This window comes from Lissotriton helveticus, chromosome 4_1, assembly GCF_964261635.1.
Source record: "Lissotriton helveticus chromosome 4_1, aLisHel1.1, whole genome shotgun sequence".
Lineage (NCBI taxonomy): Eukaryota > Metazoa > Chordata > Amphibia > Caudata > Salamandridae > Lissotriton > Lissotriton helveticus.
In genome coordinates, this window is record NC_136063.1 from 1,136,345,430 (window position 1) to 1,136,373,414 (window position 27,985).

At 45.0% G+C, this 27,985-nt stretch overlaps 1 protein-coding gene across 1 annotated transcript in view; it reads right to left on the minus strand.

Moving 5' to 3' along the window:
• LOC144828118 (neurexin-4-like) overlaps positions 1-27,985 on the minus strand; it is a 251,799-nt gene that overhangs the window by 158,921 nt on the left and 64,893 nt on the right. The window contains exon 4 of the mRNA XM_078686238.1: positions 24,835-24,992. Coding sequence (XP_078542364.1) covers positions 24,835-24,992 — 158 coding nt within the window. The remainder of the gene's footprint in view (positions 1-24,834; positions 24,993-27,985) is intronic.

Below are 27,985 nucleotides of genomic sequence, written 5' to 3' on the forward strand. Positions count from 1 at the left end.
GCTGGGGTAACCTTCGGCACCCGCACACTGTCCACCTCCGAGACCTCAGTGTCCGAACGTTCCACATCTTTGTCCGAGTCTGTGCCCACCGGAGACTGCACCCTCTGCCCTCCCGAAAGCCCATTAACCGCCTCCAACGCTCCCCGTCGCTCCATCTCGGTCTGCGATACTGATGGCCTCCTCAGCCCCTTCCATCTGCGTCGCGGTCGTAGCGATCTACGTTGTGGCAGGCCTTCAGAGGTATTTCGAGTTCCCAGATAATGTCCATCCTTCCCAGCTCTGTAGGATTCCAGCCACGCACCAGCGTCCTCTGGAGTTTCATGAAATGACGTCTTGCCATCGACAATTATTCTTAGTTTGGCCGAAAATAGTAAGGAGTACTGTAGCCCCTCATCTCTCAGCTCTCTCTTAATGGCAAGGAAGGAAGCCCGGCGCCGCTGGACTTCGAAAGTATAGTCCGGAAACAGGTTGACCCTACTGTTCCCAACATGATAGGGGCCATCAGTGGGTGCTCTCTGAAGCAGCAGATCCCTATCTCGGAAATGCAGCAGGCGGGCCACCACCGGTCTTGGGGGTCTCCCAGGTTTCTGGGGGTCTGGCAGGTACTCGGTGGGCCCGCTCCAGGGTATAGAAGGAGAACAGTCCCTCCGGGGCTACTTCAGCTCTCAACCAGCTCTCCAGGTATTGTACCATGTCTTCCCCTTCCGCTTTTTCTGGCAGACCGACTATACGTATGTTATTGCGCCTATTCCTGCTTTCGGCATCCTCCGCTCGTTTTTCTAGAGCCGTAATGCGATCCAAGGCATCCGTCATTTTGGCTTTCAACGCTACCTGTGCCGGTTCCACCACTTGGAGCGTGCTCTCTACCGACTTAACCCTGTCCGCAAGCTTGGAGTGGTCTGCCCGCAGGAGCCCCAGTCCCGTGGCCACTTGCGCTATATCCTGCTGAAGAGTAGTGTGGGAGTCCGCAATCGCCGTTAGAATTTTATCGAACTGCCGCTGCAAGTTAGGTTCCTGAGACAAGTCGGGCGCAGTCTGCTCCACCTGACTAGCAGCCTCGCTATCTGACTGCTGCTGGGCCCCTTCCTTCCTTCCCTTCAATTTCCCCATGTAAGCGGTCGTTGGTATCAATCTGCCTCCTCAGGCTGGTCCTGCGATAGTCTCACCAGCTAGATTAGGAACTGCGCGCTGCCACCACCCTGCAGCAGGGACAAACAATGGTAGGCCTGCCTTGTGGGGCCTTCCACTCAGTCCCGGACCTCCTCCCTACAACTTTAAGGCACCCAGTGATATGGTTCCCAGGCCTGTGCGGGCACCACCAAGTGTGTAAGGTCCCAGCGCCCAGTGGCTCTCCTTGTCTTGGGTAATTCTACAATCAGCTGCGGCCCATTCCAAGCCCTACTCATGAGTTAACCGCTGGGCACCCCGGTTCCTCGTTTCGCAGGTGGCAGCATTCCAGCATCTAACACCGCCATGCTCCCAGGCCGTAGACACTCCTGCTCCCGGTTGGCGTCTCCACCCTCTCGCACTCCAGCTCGCAGAGCGCAGTGGACCCAGGACCCAGCGCCCACCTACACAGCTCGCGGGTCCAGGCCCCCCGCGCCCCACTCACCAGCGCAGTCTCTCGCCGCTCAGGCTCCGCAGCAGTCTCGGTCTTCCAGCTCTGACTTCCGCACAGTACTCGCGGCAACCAGGGACTTTCCAGCATTGGGCCGGGGCAGTCAGCAATCTGCACCCGTCCACCTGCGCAAGGTCCGCTCTCCCAGCCGCCACCAGTCCCGATCACATCTCCGCTGTCGCTCCGCTCCAGCAATTTGTCGTCTTCACCTCCAGCCGCCGGCTCTAGCCGCCATCTTGGGACCTCTCCATGCCAGACTTTAGTTGACAAAAGGACTCTGGGGATCTCTGCACCATCCGCCACTGCTCTCCGCTGAGTCCTCGCCGGGCCCCCTCCACTCCTCTACGCCCGCAAGTCCATTACACAGGCTCCATAGCGGCCCTGCCCTCGCCACTCCGTCCGCCGCGCAGCATCCCCGTCCACAAGGGGGCCGCCGCCGCACCAACCAGGATTCTCGCCGCTCGTCGCTGTTCTTCCATCCGACAGCATGCGGGGTGCCCCTTTGTCCCCCACGTCAGTCCCGATCCTCCCGCCACCTTTCTATTTTGGCAGCGATCGCCGGGGGGGATCCGCTCACACTGCTAGTCGCGGGGCTCAGCCGCCATCTTGCCGTCTTCACTCCGTCCGTGGCGCCGGCCGCTGAATCACCGGCAAAGTACCGTTTCAAGTGCCTATCCGCTTCCCCGACCTCGCCCAGCAGAGCGCGCCTCGTTCCCCCCCTCAATTAGTGGGATCAGGGGGTGCAGAGCTTCCGCAACACAGGATAACTCCAGGTTCAGCGCCATCGGCTGCTAAGCCATACCCCCCCCCCCCCCCCGGTTTTAGGGTTCTTATAGTTAGTTGAAAATTTCACTCGTACAAAACCATAGAAATCCGGCCGTTATAGTTAGTAGATCTAACTATCACTCGCCCCCGCAATGCACTGCTGATGACATCACATATTACATCACTCATGACATGCTCAGTGACATCACTGATGACCTCACTGATGACATCATCCAGTGTATGTGTGTTTCTGTAAAGTATAAAAATATGTTTATATATATATATTCCAAATTATATTGAAGTATGAGTGGGTGTATGAGTGTCGGAATGGATGATTTAGTAGGTGTGTGACTGACTGTATAAGTGAGTGATTACATGTGTCTTACTGAATACATGGGTTAGAGACTAAACTGTGTGAATGTCTTTATTAGTCTGTTAGTTGGTGTGTAGGCGGCTGCATGGCTTGATGAGTAGCTACAGGAGTGTCTATTTGGGTGATTTATTGGTTGTCTGAGTATCTGTACGGGTGCCTGAGTGTCTTTGTGGGTGGGTGAGGGGATATGTGACTCTGTGCATAGATATGTGAGTGGTTGTTTTACTGGGTGTATAGGTTCAATAGTGCATATGGAAACAGCTGTATGGGAGGGTGAGTGTGTATGGGTGTGTTGGTGAGTGAATGGATGTCTCAGTGGTGTATGTGTGAGTACCTACATATGTTTTAACGCAGTATGTGTGAGTATTGGAGTATATAAATGACTGTATGTGAGAGTGAGTGATTGCAAGAGTATCTGTATGAATGAGTGTGTTTCTATGAGTGATTGTTTAAGAGAGTAAGTATGTGTTAGTATCTGTATAAATAAGTGTGGTGGTGTGTGTATTACTGTATAAGCAAGGAAATGGGTGTGTGACAGTTTCTTTGCATAACTGACCTGGTGTATGAGTAACTCTTTGGGGGAGTGGCAGTGTGTGAGTATCTATATGTGTATATGAATGGATATATCAGTGGCTGTATAGATGAATGACTGTGTGTATGAGTGACTGTATGGGTTAGTGGGTGGATATGTGTGTGTAGACGCATGAATCACTGAGCAGCTTTGTACTAACTCCTAGTGGTCTGTCTATGGTTTTGATATTGGTGGTATGCATTTTACAGTGGGTGTATGAAAGGTTTTATTAGGGTATGAGGAGATGAGTCATATGATCAAGTGGAAGATTCCACAGTGATGTCATCAGTGATGTCATTTGAGATGTCATCAGTGATGTCACTGAGCATGTCATGAGTGATGTAATATGTGACATCATCAGCAGTACATTGCGGGGGCACGATTTATAGTTAGGTCTACTAACTATAATGGTCGAATTTCTATGGTTTTGTACGAGTGAAATCTTCAACTAACTGTAAAGTCCCTGAAACCTATGGGTTTTTTCTGTGAATTTCTAAGCTTTTTTAAATGTTAATTTCTACCTATAACGTCTTTGAAACCTATAGTTTTTTCAGCGAATTTCTAAGCTTTTTTAAATGCTAATTTGTAACTATGCCTACAAAGGTAGGACCTGTGAAGAAAGAGGAAGAAAAGTGCAGAACGAAGCAAGACAAATGCATAAAGAGGCAACAATAGTCCAGAAAGATGAAGAAAAGTGCAGGAAGAAGAAGTGATGTGCAGAAAGAACCAACAGAGGAGCAGAAAGTCCTCCTGTGCCCTCAACTTTTTGCTGATGGGTATTGGTGGTAACTGACTCTGACTAACCAGGCCTAGAGCCATGCTAAAAGACACTTAGAATACAATGAAAACTAGGGAACACTATGGGTAGGGGTACCCCTGTTATTAGCATGACCTCCTCTGTATTTGCCATGAGTTAATGCCTGGGTCATTGCATGAGTAGTGACTGGATGATTAGAGTGCTACAAGGAGAGTGCATGGTGATTTTATAAGTGCTTGGGTTTTGGCGCAGTGATCGGATAAGCACATAGGATTGGCTGGGCTATTGGAGGATTGAAGCAGTGCTTGTGTTAGGGACTGGGTCATTGCATGAGTGCATGGATAGTGACTGGATGATTAGAGTGCTGCAAGGACAGTGCATGGTGAATTTAGGACTGCTTGGGTCTTGGCGGAGAGATTGGATAAGTACATAGTGCTGGCTAGTTGATTGGAGGAGTGCATGGGTAGTGACAGAGGGATTTCTGGAGTGCATAGGTACTACCTGGTTAATTGTAAGAGTGAATCAGTAGTGTGTAGGTGGTTAGAGGTCTGCATGGGAAGTGCTTAGGGGATTGTAGCCGTGCATGTGTTAGTGCCTGGGCCATTCCATGAGTATATGCGTACTTACTGGAAGATTAGAGTACTGCAAGGAGAGTGCATGGTGAATTTATAAATGCTTGGGTATTGCTGGAGTGATTGGATAAGTACATGGTGTTGACTGGGTGATTAAAGGAGTGCATGGGTACTGACAGGGCGATGGCTGGACTGCATGGGTAGTGCTCAGGGTATTGTAGCAGTGCATGCGTTTGTGCATGGGTCATTGCAAGAGTGCCTACGTACTTCTGGATGATTAGAGTACTGCAAGGAGAGTGCATGGTGAATTTATAAGTGCTTGGGTTTTGGCGGAGTGATTGGATAAGTACACACATGTCACATCTGTCCCCCCCCTCCCTTCACCACTTTGCAAAAACGCCCCCTGGCAGGTTTAAAGTTGGGGGATTAATTCCCCTTGAATCCTGAGGGTCCCTGGGGGCCAACTAACCCACCAGGTACCTCCAGTAAGCGCCACAGAGGTGTGTTGCAGAGCGATGGTCCAAGGCCACACCCCTTTTTACACCTCTCTGTAACGCAGTTCTGTGGCGCTTACTGGAGGTACCTGGTGGGCTAGTTGTACCCAAGGGACCCTCAGGATTCAAGGGGATTTAATCCCCCAACTTACAACAACGTGCCGGAAGGCTTGTTTGCACAGTGGTGAAGGGAGGGTGAGGGGCTTGATGTGACAAGTGCTGTCAGCCTTGTGATGTGCTATCACTACTGCCACCCCTTTTTCCCACCACAGACAGGTACATTGTTCAGTTTCCATTTATATAGTATGCACTGTTGTTTTTGTGCATTTTTTTCATTCTTTTATTTCCCTGTTTTTCTTTCGTATTTTTTCCTACTACATTCTACTTTCCATGGTTTTTGTCTTTTAATATTCTTCTCTTCCTTTCCTTTCTTCCCTTGTTTTATTCCATTACCTTTGTTGATCAGTATTTGTATTTATTGTATTCATATATTATCATTCGGTGTTATTACATGGAAGGTCAAAGGTTTAAATAGTCTCATCAAAGGACAGTGAATTCTTTCCTACCTGGCTATGTATAAACCGGATTTAACTTTACTTCAGGAAACTCAACTTACAGAATTGGAAGCACACAAGCTTAAATGGTCCGGGGTGTACACGGTTCTTGTTTCACCCTCTCAAAATGAGAAAACTAGCATTGTCGTTTTATGTAGTAAACATTAAATATTTCTGTAGCTTCTCTAGAAATTGATAATGAAGGAAGATGGATGGTAACCAAACTTCTTGTTAGCAATTTTCCTATGACTCTATTTAATGTTCATGGCCCTACCCAAAATTACTTCATAGTTTGCTCTAACACTGAGAAAAAATCATTTATTTTGGTGATGACAATTTTGGTTTTGGAGGGGATTGCAAACCCATTATAGACCCATTTTTAGTTGGGCATTTCAAAGTAAAGTCCCTTCCTCATAAAGCACACACACAATTTTGTTCTTTTGTTTCACATAGATCCCTAGTAGTCTCCTGGAGATAATGTATTTCTACTGCAAGAGACTATACCCTTTTCTCTCCAGCCCATGGTTCCTACACTGGAACAGATCCTTTATTTTTTAGCAAGCACCTCTCTCAACATCTTCTTAAGGCTGAGATTGAACCAATCTTGATTTCAGAACATGCCCCTGTTGTGGCCGACTTTGATTCACTTCTCTTCATAAATCACTTAACCAATGGAAATGTAATATTACCTTTCTACCTGATACATAGTCAGTATCCACTTTTATTGCCTCCACCTAAACTGACTTCTTGTGCTGCTTGGGGAGGAGCCCTGCTGTTTGTGACTCTGTCGAGGTGGAGGACTTAATCTACGCCTTGCCGCACCCGCTGCGCGGGTGCCGCTTTGTCTGTTTGGGGAAGTGCTGTCTACACTGGGGCTGCCGTTGTGCTGGGGGGTGAGAAGGGCATTGAGCGGGCTGCCTGAACGCTGCAGGGACTCAATCTACCAGGAGTCCCTGCGCGACCTGTAACACCTGGTCCGCGTTCGCCGCTCTGCCCCGCCCATGGTCACCGTACAGTCTTAACCGCCCTGCATTCCCTTCTCCACGGGAAACTGACTTCTTGTGCTGCTTGAGGAGGAGCCCTGCTGTTTGTGACTCCGTCGAGGTGGAGGACTGACACTACGCCTTGCCGCACCCGCTGCGCGGGTGCCACTTCGTCTGTTTGGGGAAGTGCTGTCTACACTGGGGCTGCCGTTGTGCTGGGGGGTGAGAAAGGCATTGAGGGGGCTGCCTGAAAGCCGCAGGGACTGAATCCACCAGGAGTCCCTGCGTTACCTGTAACACCTGGTCCACGTTCGCCGCTCTGCCCCGCCCATGGTCACCGTGTGCTCTATTTAATGGAATCGGCCCCCGCGGCGCGGCAGCGCGCGGGAGTGCGCCGGGCTAAGCCCGGGCAAAGGGCGGGCCATCTGTGGCCGTCCAGGGCTGAACGGGGCTGGGCGGGCCCACCCCCCTACTTTTCGGTCTCCACTGGGTTTTGGCTATCATACCACTATTGTTGTCTGTTACTTGTATGACCAGTAGTGTTTCTCGCGAACTTGTTGCTCACAGACGTTCGTCCTTGGGGCACCTGGCTTTAGTGTCCTCCCCAGAACATATCACTGTGCCTTCTGACTCTGCTACTTCTGGTTCTGTCTGCCCAAGGGTAAATGCTATAAGGGTTAGCATTGACAGGCTCTCTACTTTAGAGCCGTGTGGGCGCGCAGGCTCTGTGCCTGAATCATTGCCCGCTGAGTCACCAGTGTCTTCTGCTCCCTTGTGCATCCCTGTTTCCCAAGAAGGTTCCCTTCCCCACTCGGTGGCAGCAGCTGTTGAAGCTGTTGAAGCAATTGGAGTGGCTCCCTCTAAAAGGAAACACATTTTAGTCCTCGTAAGAGTAGCCAACTCAAACCCCCTAAGAAGTTGAGATTAAATTGCATCAAGGGGTGTGTGAAATCTAGGGGGCCGGGGATGGGGGCGAGACAGACTACATCAGGCCCTCGAGGGCTTTCGGGAGGGCAGTCGTCTTCCATTTCACGCAAGCAGACGAATGCTGAATATCAATCTACTCTCACTGCAGGTACCTCACTGGAGGTTCCCTCAATTGCCCAGATTGAGCAATTAATTAAATCCCTGATTCTCCCGGTGCTTGAGAGAGTGAGGGGGCTGTCGGAGCGGCTCGACAGATTTGAGCAGGCCGCTCTTGACAACTTTTTCTCTCTCAAGTCCTTAATTTAAACTTCTCTCTAAAATCAGGGAGGATGGGTTTACGGGGAATACTTCTCACCAGGCAATACCCATAGATGATAATGCTGCTATTGTTACATCAAGGAAGGCCCCCGGGTGATAGTGGAGAATGCATCTACCTCTTTACAGTGGTTACACAGGGGGAACATGCGAGTGCTGGGTCTGCTGATTTGGGTACTACTGCTGAACCTATAGTCCAAACGAACTGCAAAAATAACGCAAATTTCGTTAAAGGGCCTACGGGTCCCTCCAATAGTCGTTTTCCCCAAAGCAAGAGTTCTAACACCAGCAAGGGAGGTAATGGGGCCAAGACTGGCAATTCAATTCCCCCTCTAAATTGCAGAAAGTGGAGGAGATGGGAGCAACCATTATCCCCCATGTTAATTTACCCCCCGACTGCCAGCCCTATGTAGCTATACTTACTGGGGTCCCCATGCTCAAGTTGGGTAAACACGAATCGTACAACGAACTTAAAAACAAAACTATGTTTTGGCTTAGGGAAAACAGACCTTTGCCCAGTTCATTTGATGGCCAGGTCCTCCATGTGAGACGGGTTAGCTGGGTTGGGACCAGGCCTAAGGATCTAAGGGGAGATTGTATTCTGGTCAACTTTAAAGATGCCAGGGTAGCTAGGTTTATTTGTAACCAATACTTTAGCGAGGGCAGCTCAGGTATTGGTATTCACGACCTTAGCTACTTTAATCCCCACTCAGCAAACTCATGGCTTGCCAGTCCTCCAACTTGGGGGGGCAGGGACAACAGGTATTTCCATCATGATTTCCCTCCTTCAAGATCGTTTAGTCAGAATACAGGCCTAAGTCCCCACTGGCCGGGGTGGGACTGCTGACTTGATGATCAACAACTTGCCAAGACGCTTCCTGTTGTATCTGTCACTTCTGGGAGTTGTAACACGACTATGTTCGAGGATGCACTTGGGACTACCCTCCTACCCGAACTTCCTACTCCTCCGTTGCCTGGCGTCCCGCATGGGGTTACACCTGGCTGCTCCCTTTCTGTTAATCATTGCGCATTGGTGGAGTCGGAGGGCCAACCAATGGATCTCAGTTCTGGCCCTAGTACGCCTATACGGCGAGTTTTAACGAATAGCGACTTGAGGATTGTTAGCTGGAATGTTGCGGGCATCACCAGAAATTTAGATCTCCCAGACTGGAACAGCTTTATTGAGTCTTTTGGGATATGTATTTTCCAAGAGACCTGGTGTCTGGAGCCTTGCTATAAAGTCGGTTATATAACCTACTTGGTCCCAGCTATCGCTCCCCCCACAGGGAGAGGTCGCCCTTCTGGCGGCCTGCTCATTTGGATAAGTATTTCTTTGGGCCTCCAGATCAGGAATAGAGAATCCAAGTCTCCTGACTTGCTAAGATTATCAGTTAGAGGGCCACTTAGAGGGCGGTCTCTGGAGATCTTTAATATCTATGTTCGAGGCACTAAAGGGTGCTCGTCATCCCCAATCCTATCAGGGCTTGAAGATGAACTTAGTCAGTGTAGCTCGGATATGTATGTCATGCTTGCCGGGGACTTTAATTGTACCTTTGAGCCCCTTACGGCAGATGACATTTTGGGCACCTCAGCGGAGGACGCAAGGAGGGGTATTCCCCCCTATAAATAGCACCTATTAAGAAGTGGTCGCAATGGGCTATGCAGCTTAATGCCCTAACATTGGAATTTGGTCTGAGGGCGGTGAATGGAAGAACTCCCTCGGATCCTTGTGGAGCCCATACGTTCAATAGAGTAGACCATACATCTAGAATAGACTACATCTTGTTGAACTTTAAGCTCTGGGCCCAATTGCGGGATATGGCAGTACTTCCTTCCACGGACAGTGACCACAACCCACTTTCTCTGTCTTTGTCCCCTATGTGGCGGGAGTGCAAAGGCCCCCAGGAAGCGTCTGTGTTGCGGACAACTAGTGAAGTTTGTCCCTCGAACTGTGGCAGGCGCCTGAATTGGCATAAGGTTGCCCTGGATGAGGGGAAGGTTCTGGAAATAGGATCAATCATGGCTAAGGCTTTGAGCAGGCTGGAAACTACCAGCTTGGAACATCTTGAGGTATCCTCTCTCTTCTGTGACACTATTAAAGCCCTGGGTGAGTTATTTTTAATACATAGCCGGGGCCCTCCCGTTAGTGATCGTCGGCGACTCAAGGGCGAACCGGGGTGGTACTCCGTGAATTGTCGGAGGGCGAAAAGGGACCTAATTGAAGCAGTTAAAAGCAAGGGATGTGAGTAGATTCGTGTTGCCAGGAAGGAGTATAGACACGCCATTAGTGCAGCCAAGAAAGAGTAGGATAATCAGTTTTGGTGCAATTTAAAAGAGGCTAGTGCCAGGAGGGATTCTAGGGGCTTTTGGGACTTAGTTAGGACCAGGAATAGGCCAGTCGAGTCCCTGATAACATGCAATATATCTGAGGTGATATGGTTTAATCACTTCTCCCTCCTTTATACTTCCACCCAGGATGATAGGATGGGGCTGTTTGATTTTCCATCCTTGGGCTCCCCTGGGTTGAGTGAGGATCTATCCTTTACAGCTAAGGAAGTGGAGAATGTGATCAAATCCCTTGTCCTCAACAAAGCAGCAGGCCCTGATGGGATACCGGGGGACTTGCTACGCCTTAACTTGACTGAATGGGGGAAACTTATTTCCTCACTGCTTAATGCATCTTATTCTGGTGCCGCTCTCCCAGACTCCTGGATGGGAGCTGAGGTTGTTCCTGTCTTCAAAAAGGGGGTTCGGGACGACCCAGCTAATTACCGTCCCATAAGTTTAATTGACTCCTCGCAGAAGGTGGCAGGAAAGGTGGTCCTTGGGAGAGTGCTCCAGTGGGCAGAGGAAAACAAAATACTTTCTGATTACCAGGCACGATTTATGTCAGGCACCGGGATCATTGAGCAGACTTTTAGATTACTGCTCCTATATTGGAAGGTGGTTGTACTAGGCAAAGGCAGTCTGTATCTTGCTTTTATTGACTTACGGACTGCTTTTGACCTAGTGCCCCGTGGTTGCCTGTGGAAGATATTGTCTGATCTGGGAATGCCTGCATATTTATTATCTGTATTGATGAAGCTCGACTCAGAGAACTTCGCGCAGGTGAGGTGGGGTAAGCAGGGACAAAACACTGCTAGAATCCCAGTGAACAGGGGTGTCCGTCAGGGGTGTGACCTCGCCCCCACTCTGTTCTCATTGTATGTGAACGGAGTGGTGGAGCACCTCTTGAAAAATCCTTCAGATTCACCATCCCTGGCGGGCAGGAGAATACCCACTTTATTATTTGCTGATGATACCCTTCTGATTTCAAAATCCCCGGTGGGTCTACAGAACCTCCTTAATAGCTTCCAATCCTTTTGTGTGAACAGGGGATTAAAAATTAACACAGAAAAGACCAAATATTTGGATTTGAACCCCCCGAAAAAGCTTGGACGGGCGTCTGTATTAAATCTGGTGCCCCTGGAAAGGGTTAAGGAGTTTGACTATTTAGGCATCCATCTTAGTGATACCATGCGGTGGAATTCCCATCTTCAAAAGATGTTATTGAGTCACAAAAGGGTGGTGGGGGCTCTCCTTAAAGAAAAGCGGTCATCCACCTCCAAACCCATCGCCCCAGTGTTGGATATCTATATGGCGAGAGGTGTTAGTGTGGCTCTTTATGGGGCACAGCTTTGGGGTTCCTTGAATGTTGATCAACTATCCTGCTCAGAGAACAAATTTCTGAAGGACCTGATGGACCTCCCACAGAGCACCCCCACATTGCCCCTGCTTTTGGATATGGGTTGCCGCCCAATTAAAGATCAGGCAAAATTGCACCCCCTTCTACTCTGGGCCCGCCTATGGAGTGTCCCCGAACTTTCCAGTTACGCGGAAGGGCTGAAGGAGGTTCTATCGCTGTCTGGTTGGTCAAGAATAAGGTGGCTGAGGGACGTCAAATTCCTGCTTGGGGAGATGGGGCTCGGGGAGGCATGGCAGACTAGAACTGTCCCCCCTAAGTCTGTCCTGAAGAGAGTTTATTGGAATTGGGTAGCAGACAGGAGAAACACTGACCCCAACCTATGTAGAACTTCAAGTGAATTTATTTTGGTCAAGGACGTGGCCCTCCGAGAACCCTATCTCAACATAATTTTAAAACCTAGAGATAGGGCTTTGTATTTTAAATTTAGAATAGGAGGACTTCCAGTGGCGGAACTGACTGTGCGCTGGAAAATCCCGGCTCAAACCAATCCTTTTTGCTCTTTTTGTGCACTTAGGATTGAGTCAGAGCCCCACCTTTTATTTGAATGTCCTGCCTATCAAGCTCCCCAATCTAGGTGGCTGAAACCCCTGTGTAATGAGTTGGGTACCAGAAATTATATTGTGGCTCCGTGAATCTTGAAGTCCGATACCCGGTCCATGTTTGTATGTGGCATGGCAAAGTTTCTTGGTTGGGCATGGGTGATCAGGTCAAAGAGGCTTAACGAAATTGTCAATATGTTAGACCGTTTTAGGTAATTTATTGTTGCTATTCGATTCGCATATAGTTATGATTGTACTTATATGTTTGGCATTTTATCCCTTTTATTCTGCTGTATGTATTGCTTTTAAAGATATGCTTTTATCGAAATAAAGCCTATTGACTGACTGACTCCACCTAAGATTTTTCGTTTATTCATAATGACCCAGCTATTTCCCCCTTATTACTATCGGACACTTTTCAAGCTACTGCACATGGTTTTAATATTGATTATGTCTCCAAGAAAACGAAGAGCTCCCTCACACGACATAATAAGTTGGTTTTGACTATTAAAAAATTGGAACATCAATAGTACTCTTCTGAATCAAATGATATGCTTCATGGCCTGGTTGCGCCAAAATAAAGATCATAATAAACCGAATAAACTCTTGGCCAATCATCTTAAACTAAGGAAAGATCGTACCAAAATAGGATTTGTGTAGACTAGTCTAGGTGGCTCAGTCTTTAAAGATGCTGATGTCCTTAATAAATTTGTGATTTTTTTATTAGACACTTTATACTGTTCCCTCACATTCCAATATTGATTCTTTTTTCAAACTAATTGACAAAGAGACTAACTGGCATCAATTTCTTTAGTCTGTAGCACAATAGCTCCCTTCGTGAACTGGTTTCTATTCTCCAGTTATTAAAGAGATGTAAAACGCCTGGACCCAATATTTGTTTCTGTTGAAATTGACTCTAATTTCTCTTCTTCATTACTACCTCACATGCTTGCTCTATTTTCATCGTTCTCCTCTCTTTATTCATCTAGTGGGACCTTCTTAGAAGCTGCCATTTGTCTTATCCATAAAGAGGAGGAAACACCTTAACTTATGTAAAAAATTATAGACCCATATTATTAGTTATTATCACTATAACATGTTTGCTAAAATTCTTGTTTTATGTTAAAAGCTTTTTTATCTCAGCTAATTGGCCTGGAATAATAAGGAGGCTTCATAAAAGGAAGACTCAGTTCTGACAATTCAAGGCTATTTTAAAATATTAAGGGCCTTATTAAGCATACGGCGGTACATAGGGCCACCGTACTTGCGGTGGCAGCCTGACCACGGCCATGCTGTGGGCCCACCCGCAGTATTATGAGTGAGGCGGTCGGACCGCCACAGGACCGATGCGTCCGCCCGGGATCAAGGATGCAGCGATCAGGATCAGGAATATGCTGACAGTGCCGCTGTGGCACCAACGCGCATATTCTGAGTTTCCTGTCCACCAGAGAGGCATTTAAGCGGGCCCTAAGAGTGCCCCTGTGCTGCTCCTGGGGGTGTATGCAGGGGGGCACAAGTTGTGCCCCCCTGGATTTGCACCTCTGTTCCCGCATGGTGTAGCATGCATTCCACACCGTGCAGGAATGTGCTGCAGGCGCTGTCAGGGCAGTGGGCTGCATGATAGACTCTCCCATAAGCCTGACAACCCACCGATTTGAGACCGCTGCAGCATGGCACACCCAACCAGGATTAGTCTCCTAATCCAGTAGGTGGGTGCACTACGGCTTTGGCGGTCATCCAGCAGAGAGCGCAATATAATTTTGGGTGGTGACTTATTTATTGATGGATCTCCAATCTCCTTTACCCATTTCCAACAGAGATATACTTGTTCTAATTCCTTTCAATCTATATTTTCTATTTTAATGTATTTACTTCTGAAGATCTTTTTTATATTACCTGACCTTTCTAGTGATTCTCATATGAATTTTTGGTTACTTCAAATCTTATCCTCTAATTGTAAGGCTTCTCTTATAGATAAGTATTTTAGTTTTTCTAGACATCTCAGAACAAAGTATTCCCTTCATTCTATGTGGGAAGCTGACTATTTCCCTTTGGGATAAATTATGGATTAAAATCTATAAAACCTCAATAACAGCCTTTCTTAGTCTGACTTTAATTTTTCTTTATAATAGATTACATTTTACTCTTCTCTCCCTATCTAAACGTTCCATGTTTGCTGACCCTCCCTGTTGGTACTGTAATACCAGATGTTGTGATCGGAAACGTGTTTTTTTGTCCTGATATTTTATTCTTTTGGCGTCTAATTAATGTTATTTTTCAAACACATATTCATTAAGTATTGCTTCTCTTTTATTAGGCAGGTTGGCTGAAAATTGGCACTCAAGATTGTCAAATAATAAATTAGTAGATCTCTTCATTGCCGTCGTAACTTTTCAACAAATTACTACTAATTAGAAATACGCTTCTGATATGTCCAATAAGGCCTGGTGGTATGCAGTATGTCTTCATTATGCTACATAGAGCATACCCTGACTTTACTCTTATGTCTATTAATAGAGAATCATATGGCTACCCCATACATCATATCTCATGCTATTACACCCTATACGACTAAACAGATTTTCAGAGCTGACACTTTTAAACCTCCTTGAATGTTTGAACTCTCTGTTATGCTTATTGATACTTATTCATTATTATACATTTTATGTTTATACTCATTTTCACATACTCATAAATGAGTCGTATTGTAATTTTTGCTGACTTCCTTTGGTTTATGTACATAATATTGTACCCATAACATTTTACCCTTTTTACTTCCCTCATTATGTCTCTCCTTTTCCAAATAAAACCCTTACAAAATAAGCATGTAGTATTTAGTATTTCATATGAAATGTATTATTTTTAACCCATTATTACGATGCTTTGAATATTCACTGATATGTAATTATTTAACATTTTACATTCTTAGTTCCACTTCTAATGTTAAGATATCACTGTCCTTACTATGATTAATACGTTGTATGGTGTTTCTTACTTTATCTTAATAAAACTTTTGAACTTCAATACACCAAGACTTTGACTGCTAATCTCCGCGTGCAACTCCATGTAAAAAAGTGTGGGAATCTGTGCAGAAATATTGAATACCTCATGTTATTCTGAAACATCTCTGTTAGCTTGCTGCCACGGAACTACCAAGTTTAAGTTCAGGAATTTGTATAGCGCACTACTCACCCAGAGGGTCTCAAGGCGCTGGGGGAGGGGGTGTATTATTTATCGAATAGCCAGGTTTTAAGTTCCTTTCTGAAGAAGATGTGGTTCTGTGTAAGGCGAAGGTGGGTGGGGAGAGAATTCCAGGTCTTGGCCGCCAAGTAGGAGAAGGATCTTCCTCCCATGGTGGATCTGTGGATGCGCGGAACTGCGGAGAGGGCTTGATTGGAGGATCTTAGTTGGCGGGTGGGTGTCTAGAAGGACAGTCGTGTGTTGAGGCATTCGGCTCCTAGTTTGTAGAGAGCCTTGTGTGCGTGGGTGAGGAGACGGAACGTTATTTCTTGTTGACGGGAAGCCAGAGGAGGTCTTTCAGGTGACCGGAAATGTGAGCTTGGCGAGGGATGTCCAATATGAGTCTGGCTGATGCGTTTTGGATGCGTTGGAGTTTTTTCTGTAATTTGGCTGTGGTTCCGGCATAGAGGGTGTTTCCATAGTCTAGTCGGCTAGTGACCAGTGCGTGGGTTACAGTCTTTCTTGTTTCGGTGGGGATCCAACGGAAGATTTTTTTGAGCATACGAAGTACGTTGAAGCAAGAGGATGAGACGGCGTTGACTTGTCTGACATTGAGAGGGAGGAGTCTAGGATGAAGCCTAGGTTACGTGCGTGGTCTGTAGGTATGGGTGCTGTGCCCAGGGCCAGTGGCCACCATGAGTCGTCCCAGGCAGAGGGGGATGATCCTAGGATGAGGACTTCCGTTTTGTCTGAGTTAAGTTTTAGGCGGCTGGTTTTCATCCATTCGGCTACTTCTTTCATGCCTTCGTGAAGATTGGTTTTGGCGGTGTTAGGGTCTTTGGTGAGGGAAAGGATCAGCTGGGTGTCGTCAGTGTAGGAGATGATGTTGAGGTTGTGTTGTCGCGCGATGGATGCGAGGGGACTCATGTAAACGTTGAAGAGGGTGGGGCTGAGTGATGAACCTTGTGGTACTCCGCAGATGACTTCGGTGGCCTCTGATTGAATGGGGGGAGTCGGACTCTCTGGGTTCTCCCGGCGAGGAACGAGATGATCCAGTCCAAGTCTTTTCCTTGTATGCCGATGTTGCTGAGGCGTTGTATGAGGGTGCTATGACAGACTGTGTCGAAGGCGGCGGAGAGGTCGAGTAGGATGAGGGCAGCTGTTTCTCCGTAGTCCAGTAGCGTTCGGATGTCGTCTGTCGCTGCAATGAGGACGGTTTCGGTGCTGTGTTTGGCTCGAAAGCCGGACTGTGAGGTGTCGAGGGAGTTGTTGGATTCAAGGAAGGCGGCGAGCTGGCTATTGACGGCTTTCTCAATGACTTTGGCAGGGAATGGGAGGAGGGAAATGGGGCGGTAGTTCTTAAGTTCAGAGGGGTCTGCTGTGGGTTTCTTCAGGAGGGCGCTGAGTTCGGCGTGTTTCCAGCTTTCTGGGAAGGTAGCGGAGTTGAAGGAGCAGTTGATGACATCACGGAGATGGGGTGCGATGATGGAGTCTGCTTTGTTGAAGATGTGGTGGGGACAAGGGTCGGTTGGTGAACCTTAATGGATGGAGTTCATTAGGCGGATGGTGTCTTCAGTGGTGATTGGGTTCCAGGTGCTAAGGTTGTTAGGGAGCGGTTTAGGTTCGGAGGTGGGTGGAGTGGACTGTTCTTTAGAAATGTTCTCAAAGCTGTTATGTATGTCGGCGATTTTGTTGTAGAAGAAAGAGGATAACGAATCGCAGAGGTCTTGGGAGGGAATAATGTCGTTTGAGGGTGCGGTGGGGTTGGTAAATTCTTTGACGATGTTGAATAGTTCCTTGCTGTTATGGGCGTTGTTGTCGAGTCGATCCTTGAATGCTGATTTTTTGGTGGATCGGATCAATTGGTGGTGTTTGCGGGTGGCTGCCTTGAAAGTGGTGAGGTTGTCAGTGGTTGGGTTTTTTCTCCATGTTTTCTCGAGAGTACGGCATAGCTTCTTGGATTTCTTAAGGTCATCGTTGAACCAGGGGGCCTTTTTTCTACCCTGTTTGGTTTGTTGGTTTTTCAAGGGTGCTAATTCGTCAGCGCTGTGAGTGATCCATTGTTTGAGTTTGGTGGCAGCTTGGTTTGGGTCTGATGAGAGGGCAGGAGGGTTTTGGTTGAGCGATGTGAGGAGTTGGTCGGTGGTGATTTTGTTCCAGTTTCTTCGAGGAATAGGTTGTGGGGGGTTGTGGGTCGTGGTATTTTTGTAGCTGAAGTGGACACAGCTGTGGTCCGTCCAATGGAGAGCTGTGGTGTGATCGAAGGAGATGTCTTTGCAGGAGGTGAAGATAGAGTCGAGCGTATGTCCGGCTACATGGGTGGGGGTGTCAACAAGTTGTTTGAGTCCGAGATTGGCCAGGTTGTCCAGAAGGGTGGTGGTGTTGCTGTTGTTTTTGTTTTCCAGGTGGAAGTTGAGATCTCCCAGTAGAATGTAGTTCTCGGAGGTGAGGGCATGTGGGCTGATGAAGTCAGTAATGTCTTCGCTGAATTGTGTACGGGTTCCTGGTGGTCTGTAGATGAGGGTGCCTCTAAGTGTGGTCCTGGGGTCGGTGTGGATCTGGAAGTGGAGGTGTTCGGCGGTTGCAAGGTTGTCGTCGAAGCTGGTCGTGATTCTGATGGTGTTCTTATGGACGATGGCGATGCCTCCTCCTGTTTGGTTGGTGCGGTCTTTCCGGATGATCTTGTAAGTGTCCGGGATGGCTATGGCGATGTCGGGTGCTGATGATGCGTTCATCCAGGTTTCAGTAAGGAAGGCGATGTCCGGTGAAGCAGTGTCGAGTTGGTCCCAGAGTACAGTATATGGGGGATGCACATATTAGTTGTTTTGAATGTATATTGAATTAACAAACAACAGTTTTTCTGCTCATCTTTAAATTATTCAAATAGCGCCAACCAGTGGCAGCTGTCATAAGTGAAAGTTTCGGCAATAAAGTGCAGAGCACCGGAAACCACTGGCTCAAATTTAGCACTGATTAGTCCTCCTATTACAGTTATGCCTATGCATGCACTCTAATTGCCTTTCTCATAGTCACTAGAAACCCCACCCCAGCCATTTAGTGTCCTATACTTAGCACTTCACCAGAAAGCACTTGGGGAAGGGACACAGGCCATGTTTGGCCTGCCCAATGTTTACACTGGGCATTTCCCATGTGGGCTGGAACCTTTGGAGGCAGGTTTCTAGGGCACGCCTCTGTCTGTCAGGTTATTACAATAGGTACCAGGGGGCTTCAGGAGAGAGACGAAAACAGAGAGAAGAGAGACCGAACATTATAGAGATAAGAAAACCATGTAAATATATATTTTTTCTACAATAAAAAACCCATGTAAATATATATTTTTTCTACAATAAAAAATTACGGAAATTAAAAAAAAAAAAAAAGAAAACCAGAGTTGTGGAGCAGGACTAGTTTGAACATTTTTGCCAGAGCTCCTTAGGGTTCCCAGTACGACCTGACACAGGGGAATGCAGGCATGAACTTCACCTCTCAATAGGCTAGGGTCACGAATTCCTATCAAATGAAGAGTTTGGTGACTTTTGCTCAAACACTGAGTGTTTAGGACTGTGCATAGTATCAGAATCTGGACATGGCCACACTGTGCCCTATGGGAGGCAATGAAGGCCCACAGGAAGTTGAGTATAGCATGTAACTTAATCACTCAATAAGGCTTTCTGGGCTACATCCACAGAAACATGGAGTTGCAAGTGAACCACTGCCAGGTGTTTTCTTTAGTGGTTTGTCTCCAGATCAAGCACTAACTTTGAGTTAGTGCCTGTGCTAAACGTGGCTGCTTTATATTTGTATAGATGTGCATGGCCCTAGTTTGCATTGGCGAGTAGAAATGTGGGAGCGCACAGACGCCAACGGGTCTGTGCAATTTCATCTGTCATCCTTCCCCTCAGAATGTTTATCAATTTAGTGGCGCAGTAATAGCCAATATATGTATGTTACCTACACCATACCTCAACGGATCCATTACTCCACTGTTTTAAACTTACTATCAAATCAATTGGGTGCATGTATGTACCAGTAGTGTAGCAAAGATGCCATGGGCCTTAAAGCAAGCAAAGAAAATGGCAACTTGGCTGCTGTTGGGGTAGTAAAATACAGCATAGGCAGGGTTCAATAGCCCCTCAGGGCCCCAGTGCCACTGCACCTGCTGCACCAAGGGTGCCTAAACCCCTGTATGTACTGACAAAATGTGTACATTTATTTAATGTTGTGGCAGCTTAGGTGGACATAAGCTTACCCTGCGCACCATTTACATAATTTCTGTTTACAACACACATCAATGAAAAATGCACATCTTAACTGCAAAAAATGTGACAACATTTTGTATGAGCTATGTGTTTATTTTATCTATTCGCCTTCCCCCTCCCCACTATTTAATTACTTTGTGTTACTGTAATGCGTTGACACTTTTCTCTTAATAAGCTTATTTTGTTAAACTTAAAAATAACTGCAAAAAATGTGTTATCCAAGTGGGCTGGATGTAATTAAATGGCTTTTATCTTATTAGTTAATTATCATTATTTTGTCTTCTTGTACCTCTTAAACCTCAGCGGAGTCTGATTTTTTTGGGAGGGCGGGTGTAGTGACTGCATGTTCCTTTAAATGGAATCCTTTCCATGTATTGTAGAATATTTTCTTACAAATGAATATTCTAATGTGTGTACTGAATCTGCAGTTAGATTTCATTTCTTTGGATGAACCTTCCTTCCAGCTCTATCTATTCTTCTATGCTTAGGAATAAATCCTATTCAATTCATTTCCTGGATTTCTCTTTATTTCAATTTCAATGATACTACAATTTTGGCGACATGGATGGTTTTTAAAACAAGAAGAACCGAAATTGAAACAAGAACAAACAAATTTAAACCAAAGAACTGATTTTTATCAAATCTACTACTCATCGCTCTATCACCTGGAAATTTCTTCTCTGCCTGTGAGTACTTTCGTGTACATTTTTGTATGCCCGCTTTTCTTTCATTCCAGGAGTAATTTAAAACTAATTGAAGCGTAATTCGTACTGGGCACTTATTACAGAAAAAGACATGACATAAGAAATTATCCGGTTGACATAGCGATGTTTGTATACATTTTTACTTCAAACAGTAAGATTTCTACATACTGTTTACCTTCGAAAGCCGCGCAGTAACGGATTCCTGGCAATAACGTCCTGTATTGGAACGTGGTCTCGAGGAAGTTTTCCATCGAATCGCGTCTTGGAACTCCGTCTGTAGACCACACCACGTCATCACAACACATTGGGACGCACGCCAGCATCATCACGCATCACGCAACTCAGCGTGATAGCATCATCACGCGTTAGCCTACGTTAGACGACCATTTTTGGAAAAGTTGTTTCGGGTTTCCTTGGCAACCACCCGCGTTGCAGAAACTTCGGAACAGGCAGCATTTGGAGAGGAATGTAGCGGTACTTTTCAATATTCTTCTTTTCTTCGGGTTTAAGGCAAGTGGAAGTCTAAAAATATTACTGGAGGACACCTTTCACGAAGGAGAGGAAGGAGAGGAATTTCAATTTTTTTATATATATATTACACGAAGTCCTCACAAGGATTTTCTACTATTCTTGGATTTTAATGCAGCTGGAAGTTTAGAACATTACTGGAGGACACCTTTTTCACGAAGTGGTTATTTCACGATTTGAAGTTTCTATATCATCGTATATTATTTCTTTTCACTAACCCAAATTTATTTTGCAGGTTTTTCTTAAAAGATTTTTATTTTTAACCGGGTGCATTCACAAACTACCATTATTCACGAAGTGGTTATATTCAATATTCTACAAGAACAATATTTTACATGTTGTAAGACATCATTCACGAAGTGGCGTTTTTGAGAGTTCATTTTAGTATTCACGAGGTGGTTCATTCAATATTCAGTTTTTGGTTCACATCATTCACGAAGTGGTTGTTTCAAATAACTAACTAATTATTGTATTAGGTATTTCTTTTTCATAAAGACATCATTCACAAAGTGGTTGTTTCAAATAACAAATTAGTTGTTGTTTTATTTTTTTATTTTTTTCACGAAGACATCATTCACGAAGGGGTTGTTTCCGATAACTAACCAATTTTGTTTCAGGTTTTTATTTTTCTTTAAAGCATTATGCCACTGACAGCGAACGCACCAAGAACAGTTACAACAAATGACAGAAATCCATTGAATTTACAAATCAATTCACCTAGAGAATTTTTGTCAGTTTGTGGAGAACCTGTTGTTTCCTGGGTGGATTGGAATGCATGTTTCTTAAATTACATTGCTAACTTAGAGGATGACAACGGTACATCCCTTCCTGAAAAGAAGAAACTAATACTGATTTATTCACTAGGTCCAGAGGGTTTACGCATTCTTGAAGAAATGCAAACATGTGAAAAAACAGTAGGAAATTTGGATGTTTTTAAAAATGCATTACTAGAATTGCATAAATCTTTTTCTTTCTCAGTAGGTATTGCTGGATTTCTGAAGGAATTATTTCAGTTTTGAAAAGGTTAACGAAGAAATGTGAATGTGCTCAATTACACAATGATCTAATCCTTGACCTAGTAGTAAAGTATACAAAAAACAAATCTTTACAGAACAAGTTATGGGTCAAGAGAAATAAATGTCTTAAAGATATAATTGCCTTACTTAATAAGACAGAAATGTCTGATCGTTGTACTAAACCTACGTACCCTCAAAGGAAATTTGAGGGTATTGAGCAAAAGAGGTGTAACAGATTAGTTTGTTGTGGATGTGGTAATTATTCACATGCTGTTTTCCTTGGAAAATGCCCTGCTAGATCTGCCAAATGCTGGAAGTGCGGATTGATGGGACACTTTTCGCGAGTGTGCAACTGGAAGAACAAGAAAGTGTTAAAAAGAAAAGTGATGTATGTCCAATACGAGGGTGATTTTTCTGTATCAAATTTGGACAATAATGTTGTTCAGGGAAATTTGGTACAGAGAAAAAAAGTTGTTTTAAATACCTCTAGTGACTCATCATGTAATCCTTTTTATAACATTTCTTTGGGTGGTGTTACAATACAATTGACAGCAGATTCGGGTTCACCATTCACTGTTGTGCCAGAAGAAATATGGAAAAGTCATTTTGTGGATAAAATAGGACGGTGGTTAGAATCCAATGATGTTACTGCCGAAAGTTTTACAGGCGGGAGAATTGATATGCTAGGGTTTAGAACCCTCATGTTTCGTTTTAAAGGAAAGCATACTATAGGAAAATTATATGTTACAAATAATGGTCCACCGGTATTAGGGTGGAAAGACCAAAAGTCACTGGACATCAACTACTAATGTATTTCAGAGATTGGTGTCGAACTCTTCTGAGGTTGTTGTTTTCTCCAAAAAATATTCTGATAATGGGCAAGGATAAGTTTCAGCAGAACACCATTTTAAGGGAAGTTTTGTCCATCCTCAGAATCTAATTTCTTGATTGTTCAAAGCAACATTTGTAAGCGTTCAAAAAAAAAATGTAACTTTCTAAAGACGAACGACTTATGCACTCATTTTGGGCAGGAAATGTCTTGCACTCATTTTGGGCAGGAAATGTCTTTTAAGGTCAGACCACAAAACTTTACTTAGTATACTAACTATAGAAAATGTATTCAGAGCATCAGGTAAAGTAGCCAAGATGTCTATATGACTCAAAAAATTTCGTTTATAATGTACAGTTTGTTCCAAATATCCCCGTAAGCATTCCTTACTGCCCTAGACCCGTGAAGTGTTTAGTATGTTGCTGCAGTATTTGAAGATACTCTGTCTGAAACTTATGTGGGAAGAGGAATATAAAGAAGATGATAATATTGCGTGCAGTTTCTAGTAGATTTATTTAGGTAAAGTTATTCAGGGTAAGAACATTAAACTTGTTCCCAAATTTTAAAGTCACCCAGGAATCTTTACAAATAGCTTTAAAAAAATGCATTGATGTGAGCATAGATAGAATTGTTAAAAAAAAAAAAAAAAAAATTTAGTGTGTAACTTTGGACTAAGCACAGAATAGGCATGATTCACCGTCAATTTCATTAGATTGTACAAGTTTACCGTAGCAAAGTTTTACTATGGACATTATGAGACTCAGGAATTAACTGGACGGTGTGATTTGGTACATTGTAGTGTTCGTGCATTTATTTTCAGGATGGTTTGTAGTGAAGGTCGTAATTAAAATGGATACATAAGGTGTGTTTAGTTTCTTAGAGATGTTTTTCTTTAAGTAAGAGTTTTCCAGTTCTTAGTTTGACGAACTATAGTCTCTAGTTTAAGTCAGATTTGATGGAGAGTTTCGTAATTAATACAGGTATTGGACAAGAATTTAGTATTTTTGCAATATCCCAAGTGTAATTCTATGTTGGAAGAGTGAATAGAATAGAACACAAACACAGTTTAGACACAACAGCTCTGATAGTTCTACACAAAATCATATTTCCTTGGGACTACACCGTAAACAACTTTGTGAAGGTTTAGACTCCTTTATAGGTGAGGTTAGTCCTGACATTTTGGACGGAAAGACTTACAGTACTTTTAGCTTTAGGATGCTGACAAAATTTCAGCAATCTATTTTGAGGTCACAATATAATAATACAAAAATTATTATGATAGGAAACATGGCACTAGGGAGGTAAATTTCAGTATTGGACACATGTTTTTTTTTTAAAACCAAAAAACTGTTATAAGAGTTATGAAGAAAACTGTCCAATTGGATGTTGACAGGGTTCATCATATGAGTCGGTTTGCGTTAGCAGGCAAGACTGGTTTAAAAGAGAATCCCTGTAATGAATTGTAAAGGGATTATTGGTGATTGGATATTTTTTTTTGTTTTTTGTTTTCTTTCTCAGTTTGAAAAAGGGGATGATGTTGTGGGTGAAGACTTTGAAGTTCAGAACGGTTCACAGGTTCCTGTTTCTTTGAAGTCTTACTGAAGGTTCATTGTTTAACAATTGTTGTATTTAATCTTTTTTTATATTTGTTTTTATTGAAGAAAGGGGATGTGTTGTGACTGCATGTTCCTTTAAATGGAATCCTTTCCATGTATTGTAGAATGTTTTCTTACAAATGAATATTCTAATGTGTGTACTGAATCTGCAGTTAGATTTCATTTATTTGGATGAACCTTCCTTCCAGCTCTATCTATTCTTCTATGCTTAGGAATAAATCCTATTCAATTCATTTCCTGGATTTCTCTTTATTTCAATTTCAATGATACTACAGCGGGGTGTAAAAAGAAATGAAGTTGGCAGCATGAAAAATAACATTTTGCTGTCGAATAATGTTTTAATGCTTTATGTTTGAAAAACAGATACAGCAATTTCCCTAGAACCCTCATTGCCCGCCTCTTTAGGTAAATGGATAAGTCCCTTGCCACGAGTCACATGGCAGGTTTTTCCTTACATTTGGAACATTTCAAACAGCGCGTCTCGCATACCTTCACAAACTGCTCACAGGATTCAGAGACTGACGTCAGGGCTTTGAGCTGCTCCAATGATGCACTTTTGTAGGTGACGTTCCTCGTATAACAGCCAGCATTTTCACACGGAGAAACACGCTCTCGCTCCTCTGCGTCATGGCCAACTATTGTTACACCTGCCCACGGGGAAAACAAAGAAATACATCAAGTTGTTGGTTCTCTGCAGTGGCTGTCAGTTAAAACGATGATGTATCCTCTTTCGAGACTTTGAAAAAAGGGAAACTCGGGGCTCAGAACAGTAACCAAGAATGTCAGGGGCGGTAATATTATCAATATTGATTGATTAAGCGAAACAATATATATTGATTGATTAAGCGAAACATGAAATGTCCATCGCCTACCTACTGGCTTTACACATAAATGTTACTGTGAAACATAGCATTCAATTGGATTATGATAAGAAAAGATGAGAGGGAATACTTGAATAGAAATATATGGGATAATACTTTGATTACCCCAAATCATATTCAGCCGAGAGCAATATCTATGAGCAAATTAATGATGTATAATATATATATATATATTAGAAATCTGGTAATAGTGCCAAGCATCCATCATGCCATGAGAATTCATCAGATGTAATATTGCTTTGTGTGTTTGCTACATATATTGTCCACTACTGAAATTAAGGGCGTCGATAATAAGATTTAATCTAAAGTTCATATCTCCACATATAATAATTGGACCTTTCCAACTAGATAATTCCATAAGTAATAGATGGAATATTAAAAGATAGTCATGATTAGGTTCATAAACTGAACATACAGTAAATGCCCCGTCATCTTTACATACAAATGCAATGACCCAGTACCCCTGGTTATCACAGCAGCTTTTAAGCTTGACCCAGCCACAATGGCCAGTATCATAGACCCTTGAGAATAAAGAATAGTTCTGACTTAACATTCCAAAGTTTAGATGTTGTCCACAGACCATAATATTCCTTTAGAGCCAGATATTCCTGAGGCGGAGATTCCTGAGGCAGAAGCCGGGAATCAGGGAATCCCCATTTGTTTTAATGCTGTTTAATGTCGTGTTCTGCTCGTTACTTTTTTAACTTACGCACTCATTGGTGCCACTGCCTTTTTAGAAATTTAAGCTTGTTCCTCACCTACCACACTCGCTCTCCCCAGGGGCTTATCTTGTTTCCAGGGGCCGACTTGGGCTCTCTCTGGGCGCGGGCTCTGATACCCGGGCGCATACCCACGGGTGCCATTTTGGGTGTAGTTCGAGGTCGACGGGCTAGTGCTACGGGCGAGTTCGGCCCTGCACTACAAATAGGACCCTCGGTACTGCAAGCATTCATCTTTAGAGCCAGAGATTCCTGAGGCGGAAGCCGGGAATCAGGGAATCCCCATTTGTTTTAATGCTGTTTAATGTCGTGTTCTGCTTGTTAATTTTTTAACTTACCCACTCATTGGTGCCACTGCCTTTTTTTAAATTTAAGCTTGTTCCTCACGTACCTCACTCGCTCTCCCCAGGGGCTCATCTCGTTTCCAGGGGCCGACTTGGGCTCTCTCTGGGCGCGGGCTCTGATACCCGGGCGCATACCCACGGGCACCATTTTGGGTGTAGTTCGAGGTTGGTGGGCTAGTGCTGCGGGTGAGTTCGGCCCTGCACTACAAATAGGACCCGGTACTGCAAGCATTCACCTTTAGAGCCACAGATTCCTGAGACGGAAGCCGGGAATCAGGGAATCCCCATTTGTTTTAATGCTGTTTAATGTCGTGTTCTGCTCGTTACTTTTTTAACTTACGCACTCATTGGTGCCACTGCCTTTTTTTAAATTTAAGCTTGTTCCTCACCTACCTCACTCGCTCTCCCCAGGGGCTCATCTCGTTTCCAGGGGCCGACTTGGGCTCTCTCTGGGCGCGGACTCTGATACCCGGGCGCATACCCATGGGTGCCATTTTGGGTGTTGTTCGAGGTCGGCGGGCTAGTGCTGCGGGCGAGTTCGGCCCTGCACTACAAATAGGACCCAGTACTGCAAGCATTCACCTTTAGAGCCAGAGATTCCTGAGGCGGAAGCCGGGAATCAGGGAATCCGCATTTGTTTTAATGCTGTTTAATGTTGTGTTCTGCTCGTTACTTTTTTTACTTATGCACTCATTGGTGCCACTGCCTTTTTTTAAATTTAAGCTTGTTCCTCACCTACCTCACTCGCTCTCCCCAGGGGCTCATCTCGTTTCCAGGGGCCGACTTGGGCTCTCTCTTGGCGCGGGCTCTGATACCCGGGCGCATACCCACGGGCGCCATTTTGGGTGTAGTTCGAGGTCGGCGGGCTAGTGCTGCGGGCGAGTTCGACCCTGCACTATAAAATGAACCACGCCCCACATCCACGCAGTGGGCGCACGCGCCGATGGGCACCAGAGGCAAGCCTGTCTGCGCCCGTCCGCGCCAGTTCGGGCCCTGGGCCAGAAACTGTTATTACCCCCCCCCCCCACTCATATCATTACTTACTCGCAGGATGCTCTCCTACAACTAAGAACAGAGAAAAATCCCGCATGTAGAGAGCGGCATAGGCCAGATGCCCATACACTCATTGCAGCCGCTGCATCCATTCTATGCCAGAAAAAAAGTCCACCGAACAAGCCGTGACTCACCTATGCATGGCCCTACTGAATTGTAGGTCAGTGCCGAAACACTCTCTAGAAATTAACCTATTAATTCAGGACCATAAACTTGATGTATTATTCCTAACCGAGACGTGGTTGTCCCCAAACTCTGATCCAGATATAGTCTGTACGTTCCCCCAAGGATATCTCATGCAGTCCCAGAATAGGCCCAACGGCAAAGGGGGAGGAATCGCCATTGTGTATAGAAACCACCTTATCTGCAGAATGGCCAACAGCGGCATCTCCAACTGTGAGAGCTCCAATTTCACCCTCCAAATTTCTCCCACAAGATCCTTGTCAGGTCTACTGGTGTACCGCCCCCCAGGCAGTCAAGGGAACTTTGGTAGCTCGCTATTGGAAACAGTCATCTCCTTAGCCACCACTGCATCCAATTTTGTGTTACTGGGAGACCTAAATCTTCACTTTAATGACCCCCTAGATAAAATGGCGGGTGAATTAAAACTCGACCTAAAATCCTATGACCTGTGGCTCAAAAA